The sequence below is a fragment of the Stegostoma tigrinum genome, chromosome 6, assembly GCF_030684315.1.
Source record: "Stegostoma tigrinum isolate sSteTig4 chromosome 6, sSteTig4.hap1, whole genome shotgun sequence".
Taxonomy (NCBI): domain Eukaryota; kingdom Metazoa; phylum Chordata; class Chondrichthyes; order Orectolobiformes; family Stegostomatidae; genus Stegostoma; species Stegostoma tigrinum.
In genome coordinates, this window is record NC_081359.1 from 66,018,606 (window position 1) to 66,031,050 (window position 12,445).

General features: G+C 43.3%; 1 protein-coding gene across 2 annotated transcripts in view; it reads left to right on the top strand.

Moving 5' to 3' along the window:
• The window catches only part of LOC125453083 (coiled-coil domain-containing protein 138-like), a 93,168-nt gene that overhangs the window by 62,121 nt on the left and 18,602 nt on the right, over positions 1 to 12,445 (top strand). For both annotated transcript variants that reach the window (XM_048532176.2, XM_048532177.2), the window contains exons 11-12: positions 1,274 to 1,393; positions 6,917 to 7,109. In XM_048532176.2, the coding sequence (XP_048388133.1) occupies positions 1,274 to 1,393; positions 6,917 to 7,109 (313 nt within the window). The remainder of the gene's footprint in view (positions 1 to 1,273; positions 1,394 to 6,916; positions 7,110 to 12,445) is intronic.

A 12,445-nucleotide genomic window follows, 5' to 3' on the forward strand; every position in this document is an offset into this window, starting at 1 on the left:
CACACCCCGCTTCCCTGTGCTGTTATGGGCTGCCTTTTCTTGTAATGAGAGAAGGAAAGGACTTTTAAAAATTTATTCATGGGTTGTGGACATCGCTGGCTGGGCTGGCATTTATTGCCCATCTTTAGTTGTCCCAGGTGGCAGTGAAGACCACATTAACGTGACTCTGAAGTCACATAGACCAGACTGGATAAATACAGCAGATTCCTGCCTAAAGGACATAAGTAAACCGGATTTTTTTTTCAACAATCAAGTATGGTTTAATGATCATTATTGTCCTAAATCAAGAGATTTTTGAATTCAGTTTCCGCCATCTGCCATATTCAGCACTAGATCCCCAGAACATTAACTAGGTCTGTGAATTAATAATCTAGCAATATTACCACTGGACCCTGGTAAAAGTGGGTGGCACAGCTGTTAGTCCTGGCTGTCAAAAGATGATGTGGTGTTTGGAGGGAGTGGGGAGGCAGTATCGGGTTAATGGTGAGGGAAATTTGTGTGGGCCAGACCAGGTAATGGATGTCGCAGGCAATAGTGATAGGAGCAGAGACAGTAGCAGACCTCCAGGTCCATGTTGGAGAATTGCAACACCATCTTCCCTTTTGTAAACAACTTACAGAAACAAATTTAGCTGAGCAGCTTCAGCATGCCAGTGCTTGTTCAGTTCTACAGCAATCATTTAACGAGAGCACAAGCAAAACGGTTGCCAGTCTTTCAGCAGATATCTGCTGAGCGGTGAGTTGTTTGAGCACCAGCATGTGGCAAGATGGAGCTGGAATTGGACATGAGATATGCCAAGGGGTGGGTGAGCTGTTTAATGTGGCGAGTTTGCTAAGACATGTTGAGAGAACTTGCTACATCTTGCAGCCAAAACCTTCCCAAAAACTCACCACAACTTGGATTATCCAAAAAATAAAGTAAGATTCAGTTCCATTTAAGTGACAAAAGAACTGGAGGGATTTGAGGGGGATAAAACACACAGTTGTAAAGCTAGTGGAAACAGTTTCGAGAATGAATTACAAAAGACAACTGGTAAATACCTGTAAGTGAAATTTTTACAATGAAATGGGGAAGGGCCCCATTGGATAGTGCTTGCATAGATCTGGCACAGGCAGTTTGGGCTGATTGGCTTTTTATGTCGTTAACATTTTATAATTCTAACTGAAATAATTTTGAATGTACTTTCAATAGAGTTCTATACTTCTTATTGCTTTGGTAAAACAATGGTTGATTTTTTTTCCTTACCATACCTTCTGAATATAATGTCTTTCAGATCTTACCCCTCATCACGGCACAAATTCACTCCATCCCATCTGGGAATGTCAAATTGCAGCTCACACTGGTAAAGTTCATTTACTGGGCTTTAATGCATATAGACAAAGAAGGGATGCAAGTAAGTACAAAGATGTTTTCCTTCTCTTTCAGAGATTCAAGGCGGGTTTCAATATGTTAAATACACATGAGGCCTGAAAATTATATATTTAGAAATAAAACATCAAACTAGCATGCCCATCTGGAGATTAGCGACATATAGAAATACTTCCTTTGGACATTAAGAATCATAATCAATTAACTATTTTTGTCATGTCCTAAATGAGGCAAGTGTTTCAGGATGTTTTAGAATATGATCAGAGATTCTGTTTGAGTAAATGAGTAGAAACAGTTTCCAGTGTCAAAATATGTATCAGTTACAGGAACCAAGCCATATTGCAGTTATTTTGTGACTAGAATACTAACTTAAACATTTGCTTTTTAATTTTCTATTTATTTAAAAAATATGTTAGTTTTAAAAAAATGTCCTGGTTCCATGGGTATTACATGACCTACATGTAAAACTAAAGGACAGGAGCCTGAGCCGTTGCAATGTCCAACAAGTTTTGTGGTTCTTTCAACTTTTCTGAATGAGAGAGGATGGTGGTCCAGGATGGTACAGGAAACCATTCAAATAGGTGGAGAAAAAGGGAATGTAGTGCCAATAGGGGACAGTATAGTTAAAGGGATGGATACTGTTTCAGCTGGCTGTGTTGTCTTTGGTTAAGGGCATCTGCTTTGGCTGGAAAAGAACTTGGAGTAGGAGAGGGAGGTTTCAGTTCTGGTGGTCCTTGTAGGTAATAACAATGACATCAGCAGGTCAAAGCAAAAAGGCCCTTCACTATCAGTTAAAGGAGCTAAACACCAAGTTACAAAGTAGAATCTTATCATCTCTGGAATATTACCTAAGCCATATAAAGAATTGGTATCGGGCAAATCCGATTAATGCCTGGCTGGAAGACTGATGTTTGGAGAAGTTGGTTTTGGATTGTGGGGCACTAGTACTGTGAAAAATGTGATCAGTACTGATGGAACAATCTGCACCTGGATCATGCTGAGGCCAATGTTCTTGTGAACCACGTAACTAGACAAGTAGGGAAGATTTAAAACTGAATAATGGGGACAAGGGATCAAATTTGCAAATGTGTGGTATCAGACTGTTTATCTGAATGAGTATAGCATTCGACAGAAAACAGACAAACTGCGAGTGTAAATAGAAATAAATAAGTACTATCTGGAAGCCATTACAGAGAAATCGCTGCAGGATGAGATGGATTGGGACCAAATCTTGATGGCCACAGGGCCTTTAGGGAGGATAGCATGCTACCTAGGAAAAGGTTGAGGGATGGCTTTGTTATTCAATGATGACATTAGTACAATAGAGAGGAATGACCTGAATTCAGAAAACCAGTATATGGGGGCAGTTTAATTAGAGACATGAAATGATAAAAGCAAGAAGCCACATGTGGGAGTAGTGTACTCCTTAATGGTAACCTCTTGGTAGAGTTGGGCATTAAAGAATAAGTAGTGAGACCTTGTCAGAAAGGCATGGTAATAATCATGGAAAATTTTAATTTACATACAGGTCGAAAACGTCAAATGAACAAAGCCATCCTAGATAAAGAGTTTATATTTTAAGGCTAGGTTCTTTGAACAGTATGTGCTGGAGCTGACCAGAGGGCAGGTTACACTAGGTTTAGCATTGAGCAACAAAATAGGATTAATCAACAATTTCATGGTGAAGATGATCCTCGTCCAGTGACTGTCATTTGGTTGAATTTTATGTTCAGTTTGGGAGACAGAAGAGTGTATCTGACACTTTTTTAATGATTAAATAGGACATTGATTTAGAAGTGTAGGCAGAGCTCATAAATTGAATTGGCTAGTTGGGTTGAAGGGTGGGTCGAAGAGATGCAGTGAAGAAATTTAAGGGGATATTTCCGAATGCACAAAATAGATGTGTTCCAAAAACTAAGAAGAATTGAAGGGACAGGCCACCATCCGTGGTTAACTAGAAATGTTAAAGATAATATCAGACTGAAAGCAAAATCATATACTTGTGCTGAAACAATTGGCAGGTCAGGAGATTGGATAGAATTTTTTTTAAAAAGCAAAGAATGCCTAAAAAAGTTAGGAGGGATAAATTAGAGTGCAAGAGAAAGCTAGCTGGAAATATATGAATTATAAATAATTTCTATAAATATCTTAAGTGTTAACAAATTGAGTGTTAATCTTGTAGAAAGTGAGCTTGGAGGAATAGTATTTGAAAACAGGAAGATGGCACGTGAATTGAACATGTACTTTACCTTAGTCTTCACTATAAAGGGTACAACTAATAATGCAGAACAGTTATAAACCAGGAAAACAGGTACTGCGTAAATTGTTGGAGTTGCGAGTTGACAACTGTCTGCATCATGATGGACTTCTCCTAGAATCTTAAGAGAAGTGTCTAGCAAGGTAATTGATGTGTTAGTTTCCAAAATCCCCTTAATTCAGAGAAGGTCCTGTTAGATTGGAAGATAACAGGTGTAACCCCTTACTCAGAAAGAATAGGAGCAAGGTCCCTTAGAAAATGAGGCTGGGGAAATAATACTGGGGAATTGAGAAATGACAGATGAGTTGAATAAATATTTTGCATTAGTCTTCACATTAAATGGCATAATAGCAGGAGACAGAAGGTGGGGAGCAAATAAGTACAGCAGCTATCACTAAGAAGTGGTGTTAGGGAGACTAATGCGGCTAAAGGCTGATAAGTTCTTTGGACCTAATAGATTGCATTCTAGGATATTAAAAAAAGTAGACACCAAGATATTTGATGCACTTACAGTAATCTCCCAAGATTCCTTAGATTCTGGAAACGTTCTAGACGATTGAAAGACCCTTATTCAAAATTTGAAGAGATAAGAAAAGGTAACAATAGGCCAGTTAGCTTGACATCTGTCTGGGAAAATGCTAGGGTCTGTTATTGAAGATGAGATAGCAGAGCATTTAGAAATGCATGGTATAATTAACAAAGTCAGCATTGGCTTCATGAAGGGGAAATCATGCTTCACCAGTTTATTAGAATTCTTTGAGGAGGGAACAAGCAGCATAGATAAATGGGGAAACAACAGCTGTAATATATTTAGGATTCCAAAAGATATTTGATAAGGTAGTGCACATAAGGCTACTTAATTAGATAAGACCCATGGTGTCAGAGGCGGTACATTATCATGATAGAGCATTTACTAACATAGAAACATTAAAAATAGGAGCAGAAGTACTCAATTTGGCCCTTCAAGCCTGTTCTGCCATTAATTGTGATTATGCCTGGTCATCCAACTCAATAGTCTGTTCCTGCCTCCCCCGCAATGTCCTTTGACCCCTTTGGCCCCAAGTGCTACATTCAACCCCTTCTTGGCATCATACAGCATTTTGGCCTCAAATGCTTTCTAAGGTAGTGAATTCCACAGGTTCATGTCAGATATGAATTCCAATGTTCACTTTCCACATCTTCCCTTAAGTGTCTAACACATTTACTTGTTAAGAATCTAAGAAGTGTGGGAACCAGGTGAATGTCTGGTTTCAGAACCCAAAATACCTTAACCTTGTGAGGTTATGTTTCTGTACATTAAAGAGAAAACCACATTTTGCAGTTTTAGTAGCATATGCCTTTGAACATTATGGTAATCCATTTACTTAATATCAACTTGTTTGTTGCTAAATCAGAATGCCTACCTTCATCAGATTGCTGTGGTGACATTTCTAACAAAGGCTAAACTTATCCTGTTACTGATTGGTATATTACTGGAACTGAGTACCAAAAGTGAAAAGTATTTTAATCTTTAGTATTGTGTTCCAAGTATGTTGCTTAAAATATCATTATGTTTTGAGACTATATTTACTTCAGGGTAATACGAAGAGGATCAAGAGACCTGTTGTGAACTCTAACAGCAGTGTCTAGCAGCACCATCCTGTGCCCTTGTGTAAAAGAGGTACCTGGAATGAGGTCAAGATTACCCATCATCTTGGCATTGTTCACATATCCACTGTGTGTGCTATTCCTGGTACATCCTGGCAGCTGCCAGACTATCCATTGAAGCAGCCAGTTCTCACTTGTCAGAGGCAGTATATTACAGGTAGCACTGGTGGATTCTTCCAACCTTTTAGTCAGCTTGACCAGTACCTCCAACAAATCTGCATGCTATTGCTATGTCTGCTTGTGTAGTTGGATAAAGTTTCTCATGACCAGCGCTATGGAGTTACCTCCTGCCTGGGACTGAGCAGCTGCCTGGTCTTGGAATGTTTCTTCCTTGACCAGCTGTGGCGTTATAACAATGATATGCTCACCAGCCTCTGGTCCAGCTAATGTAGCCATTGAGATGTCATTATCTGAGCTGTTAGAGGGAATCTTCTAAGGAATCTCTGGCTTCTTTCTCAGAGGAGGGGAAGACGATGATGTCCTGTGGGCTGTTTACTTGAGAGCAGAGACTGTCCAGATGCTACCGGTATCAGGAAGTAAAAGAGGCAATGAATTGCACAATATGAGTGGATATTCAGGCATGTTGAGAATACATTCACAGTGGAGTAATGGGAGAACAGCTCACCACTTGATAAAGAATATTTTTTGGTTGCTGAGACGTAGAGGTTTTAGCATCACTGCATGAGCAGTCTTCTCCCAATAAGGCAAGGGGATTTTATGAGGAGAAGGTGAGGAGATGGATGTCAGACATCCTACTACCTGTCTTGGTTGTCTACCCGAATGTAAGTCATTTTCTTCTGGGATAAGACAAAGTAGGATATTGAGTAAGATGAAAGTAACTGGGACAGCTATTAGTATGAGTGCAGGTCAGCGAAAGTTGATGAGGTGGGCTGTGTAAGTAAGAAAGCTGTGCAAAGTGCATGCAGGATTAATAGTGTTGATAGGTTAGGCAGAGAGAGAGAGACTGAGGAAAGATGTTGTAGCAGTAGTGAGAATGGCAGACTGAGAGCCTTACACTCACCCTAACTCTGCTAATGTAAGGTAGCAGAGAGGAGATGGTAGCACCTACCCTAATGGAGCGTAGAAAATCATTCATGTTTTTGCCACAGTGTTGTCATTTCTCTGGACTGTGGAGACAATGTTTACATGGATGGCAATTACAGCTTATGCTGGCATGATGTGGTGCCATGGTCTTCGTTGGCAGCCTGAGGGAAGATGATATCCCTCGTCTTCACTGCCCCATTCACCTGGGCTGCCAATTCCTTGTCAGCAAAGTTAGGAGCTAACTTGCTTTCCTTAGTTATCTCTGGGGTAACACTTCATCCAAAGGAAAATATGAAGGGCTACTTCGTGCTGACAGTGTTTGCCACAGTTGCATTTTAAGTCTGGTGACAGCGGCAGGTACTTCCACTACTGATGAGCAGACCACAGTGCAAGTGGGGTGGCATTGAAGCATGGCGCTTAGCTAATGAGGAAAACTGCAGAGAAGAACATGAATAGTGCTCACAATGAAAAATGCTTATTGAAACTCCTCAAAATTGATACAGCCAATTTCTGGTTGACATTTAGCCCACAGTTACTAATAAAAATATTGGATTATTGAATGTTTAACAGTGATTTTTAACAACTGCAACTTTACTCCAGAAGAGGATGATTCCTTCGACTATGCGAAGACTAGGAGAAGAACTGTTTCGAGGAACTATGACCCAAATAGAGTTGGAGGGTCCTGCGGAATCTGTTACACAACCTAAACCTAAGGCTTCTGCTTTCTTCAAGAGCTCTGACCTTAGTGTTCGATTTTTATCAGCCTTCAGCATCCTCAAAACAATCACACAAGGTGCGCAAGAGCTTTTAACTAAAGTGAAATTTGTTTTATTCTTCTTACTTGAGAACCAGAAACCAAAACATTGTTTCTGCCTTGTTTCATGGAAAGCTAGGTGATCCATAATCCAGAGAGAACACAAGGAAGTTCAGGATCTAATTTATTGTTTTCATACAAGACTTTATATAATAATTTAAATTTAATATATAGAATATATTAGAAAAAAAGTCACTTAGAACCATAAAAGTTTATGCCTTTGATGGGAAGTGATCGGAATTTCATCTGTACAAGCCTTTTGCATGAATAATCCAAAACAAATTTTCCCTTTCCAAAAATATATGGAATTTTGTTTTTGCTTCAAATATATATCTTAGGTTTTCTCTTAGAAATTGCAAATATCTTTGCCGCAACTAGCCCCTAAGGAAGAAGTTGTGGTCAGAGATAATGGGAACTGCAGATGCTGGAGAATCCAAGATAACAAAGTGTGGGGCTGGATGAACACAGCAGGCTAAGCAGCATCTCAGGAGCACAAAAGCTGACGTTTCGGGCCTAGACTCTTCATGAGAGTGGGAGATGGGGAGAGGGTTTTGAAATAAATAGGGAGAGAGGGGGAGGTGGACCGAAGTTGGCTAGAGGAGAAGATAGGTGGAGAGGAGAGTATAGGTGGGGAGGTAGGAAGGGGATAGGTCAGTCCGTGGAGGACGGACAGGTCAAGAAGGCGGGATGAGGTTGGTAGATGGGAAATGAAGGTGCGCCTTGAGGTGGGAGGAGGGGATGGGTGAGAGGAAGAACAGGTTAGGGAGGCGGGGACGAGCTGGGCTGGTTTTGGGATGCAGTGGGGAGGGGGAGATTTTGAAGCTTATGGTCTCTACAATCCGACCCCACCACCCAAGACATTTTTCCATCCCCACCCTTGTCTGTCTTCCGGAGAGACCACTCTTGATATCATTGGGCTGCAGGGTTTCCAAGCGGAATATGAGTTACTGTTCCTGCGGGTACCCATGGCCACCTCTTTGTCTGTAGGAAGTGGGAGGAATCGAAAGAGAACTCGTCCTCACCCTCAACAACTTCTCTTTTGATTCCTCCCACTTCCGACAGACAAAGGGGGTGGCCATGGGCCCAAGCTATGCCTGCCTCTTTGTAGGTTACGTGGAACAGTCCCTCTTCCGCACCTACACAGGCCCCAAACCCCACCTCTTCCTCCATTACATGGTTGACTGTATCGGCACCTCCTCTTGCTCCCAAGAGGAGCTCGAACAGTTCATCCACTTCACCAACACCTTCCACCCGAAATTCAAGTTCACCTGGGCCATCTCCTACACATCCCTCACCTTCCTGGACCTCTTTGTCTCCATCTCAGGCAACCAGCTAGAAACTGATGTCCACTTCAAGCCCACCGACTCCCACAGCTACCTAGAATACCCCTCCTCCCACCCACCCCCCTGCAAAAATTCCATCCCCTATTCCCAATTCCTTCGCCTCCGCCGCATCTGCTCCCAGGATGAGGCATTCCACTCCCGCACATCCCAGATGTCCACGTTCTTCAAGGACCGCAACTTTCCCCCGCCCCCCCCAACCGCAGTGGTCGAGAACGCCCTTGACCGTGTCTCCCGCAACACATCCCTCACACCCCGCCCCCGCAATAACCGCCCTAATAGAATCCCCCTCGTCCTCACATACCACCCCACCAACCTCCGGATACAACGCATCATCCTCCGACACTTCCGCCATCTACAATCCGACCCCACCATCCAAGACATTTTTCCATCCCCACCCTTGTCTGTCTTCCGGAGAGACCACTCTCTCCGTGACTCCCTTGTCCGCTCCACACTCCCCTCCAACCCCACCACACCTGGCACCTTCCCCTGCAACTGCAGGAAGTGCTACACTTGCCCCCACACCTCTTCCCTCACCCCTATCCCAGGCCCCACGATGACTTTCCATATTAAGCAGATGTTCATCTGCCAATGTAGTATACTGTATCCACTGTACCCGGTGTGGCTGCCTCTACATTGGGGAAAGCAAGCGGAGGGTTGGGGACTGCTTTGCAGAACATCTCCGCTCGGTTCGCAATAAACAACTGCACCTCCTAGTCGCGAACCATTTTAACTCCCCCTCCCATTCCTCAGACGACATGTCCATCATGGGCCTCCTGCAGTGCCACAATGATGCCACCTGAAGGTTGCAGGAACAGCAACTCATATTCCACTTGGGAACTCTGCAGCCCAATGGTATCAATGTGGACTTCACAATCTTCAAAATCTCTCCCTCTCCCACTGTATCGCAAAACCAGCCCAGCTCGTCCCCTCCCCCCACTGCATCACAAAACCAGCCCAGCCCATCCCCGCCTCCCTAACCTGTTCTTCTTCTCACCTCTCCCCTCCTCCCACCTCAAGCCGCACCTCCATTTCCCACCTACCAACCTCATCCCGCCTCCTTGACCTGTCCGTCCTCCCTTGACTGCCCTATCCCCTCCCCACCTATACTCTCCTCTCCACCTATCTTCTCCTCTATCCATCTTTGGTCCACCACCCCCTCTCTCCTTATTTATTTCAGAACCATCTCCACATCCCCCTCTCTGATGAAGGGTCTAGGCCCAAAACGTCAGCTTTTGTGCTCCTGAGATGCTGCTTGGCCTGCTGTGTTCATCCAGCTACACACGTTGTTACCTAAGGAAGAAGTGTTTTGTGCTCAAACCACCTCCTAAGGAAAGAAATTTGTCCCAACTCCTCCCCTCGGTTTCCTTTAGTGATAATTTTAAGTAGATGACCTTTTGTTACTGGCCTCCAGTTAGGGGAAATAGCCTTTTCGTATTCACTCTATAATTATTCTTCATGTCTTTAAAAACCTACTCTGAAGCTCCTCAGCTCCAGTGAGAAAACCTCCATTATTTTCTGACAAAGAGTCATGGGACTTGAAGTGTTAATTCTATAGGTAGTTCCAGACCTGTTGAATTTCTCCGTTAATTTCTATTTTTGCTCCAGTATCTTAAGTCTCTCTCAAGAAATACAGTTTCCCAATGAATTAGCTTCATGACTTTCTTGTTGTTTCAGTAGTAGGGTGCCCAAAACGGAACTCTGTAATTTAGTTGTGGCCTAACCAACTTCCTTACAAGTGTATTAGTTCATACTTGTACTCTGTGCTACTATTTATTATCTCTAAAATGTTACAGGCCTGATGGTCTTTTTTATTGCTTTGTTTATTTGCACATTCAAACGATTACAACAGCTGTTTGTCTTCATACGATGTCTTTAACCTAGAAAAATCCTGCAAGTTGCTTTGTTAACTTGGAAGAGAAATGAGCAGACACAATAAATTGAAATAAGTGATCATGATGAAAGATTTGGGTTTTAAGGGACATTTTAACAGAAGAATTTGAGGCACTATCATTTGTAGATAAAACTTAAAAGTGATTTAAATTTCTGTTGTATCATTATTTTCATTGTCAGACTTCCGCCTTCTTCTCTCAGCAGTTGTATCCTCTTTAACTTTACTTTTATATGCTTAAAAAGCCGTTCTGTCAGCGAGAACTTCCACGTATTCTCTTCCAGCTCTTCTAATCACTCTTCTCCACTGTACTTTGTATTCCTAATGATTTTCTTTGTTATTATTGGTTACATTAATAATGCATTCAGTGGAATACATTATTAGGGTTCAGTGGTTAAACTATTTCCAGCAAAGGCAAGCTTGTTTTACTTCAGAGATAACAAGGTGTAGAGCTGGATGAACACAGCAGGCCAAGCAGCATCAGAGGAGCAGGAAGGCTGATGTTTTGGGCCTAGACCCTCCTTCAGAAATGGGGGCGGGGAAGGGGGTTCTGAAATAAATAGGGAGAGAGGGGGAAGCGGATAGAAGATGGATGGTGGAGAGGAGACAGACAGATCAAAGAGGCGGGGATGGAGCTAGTAAAGATGAGTGTGGGTGGGGAGTTAGGGAGGAGATAGGTCAGTCCAGGGGGGATGGACAGGTCATGGGGGTGGGATGAGGTTAGTAGGTAGGAGATGGAGGTGGGGCTTGAGGTGGAAAGAGGGGATAGGTGGAAGGAAGGACAAGTTAGGGAGGTGGGGACAGGCTAAGCTGGTTTTGGGATGCAGTAAGGGGAGGGTAGATTTTGAAGCTTGTGAATTCAACATTAATACCATTGGGCTGCAGGGTTTCCAAGCGGAATATGAGTTGCTGTTTCTGCAACCTTCAGGTGGCATCGTTGTGGCACTGCAGGAGGCCCAGGATGGACATGTCATCTGAGGAATGGGAGGGGGAGTTGAAATGGTTCGCGATGGGAGGTGCAGTTGTTTATTGCGAACCGAGCGTAGGTCTTCTGCAAAACGGTCCCCAAGCTTCCACTTGGTTTCCCTGATGTACAGGAGGCCACAACGGGAACAGTGGATACAGTATACCACATTGGCAGGTGTGCAGGTGAACATCTGCTTGATATGGAAAGTCTTCTTGGGGCCTGGGATGGGGTTAGTGGGGAGGTGTAGAGGCAGATGTAGCACTTCCTGCGGTTGCAGGGAAAAGTGCCGGGTGTGGTATGGCTGGAGGGGAGTGCGGAGCGGCCAAGAGAGTCATGGTCCCTCCGGAAAGCAGATAAGGATGGGGAAGGAAAAGTGTCTTTGGTGGTGGGGTCGGATTGCAGGTGGCAGAAGTGTTGGAGGGTGATGTGTTGGATTGAGGTATGGGAGGAGGAGTTGAAATGGTTCGTGACTGGGAGGTGAGCTGAAATGGTTCATGATTCGAGTCCCAAAGCATCAGCCTTCCTGCTGTTCTGATGCTGCTTGGCCTGCCGTATTCGTCTACACTTGTTATCTCAGATGCTCCAGGATCTGCTGTTCCTACTACCCGTGTTTTACTTCAAGTCATTTTTACTTTAAGACCGTAAGACATAGGAGTGGAAATAAGGCCATTTGGCCTGTTGAGTCCACTCCGCCATTTCATCCGTCCTCGTGTCCCTGCTTAATGAAACAACTTCCCAGCGTCCACCCTTTCTAAGCCAAGCATTATCTTGTAAGTGTCTATTAGATCTCCCCTCAACCTTCTAAATGCTAATGAATACAATCCCAGGATCCTCATCCGTTCATCGTATGTTAGGCCTACCATTCCAGGGATCATCCGTGTGAATCTCCGCTGGACACACTCCAGTGCCAGTATGTCCTTCCTGAGGTGTGGGGCCCAAAATTCGACGCAGTATTGTAAATGGGGCCTAACTAGAGTTTTGTAAAGTCCCAGAAGCACATCGCTGCTTTTATATTCGATCCCTGTTGAGATAAATATATTATTAAGATAGTGGTATCCATGTCAATGATCTGATATGTCTTGCATGGCTGAGTTGTATTGTGATCCATGTTGTCCTG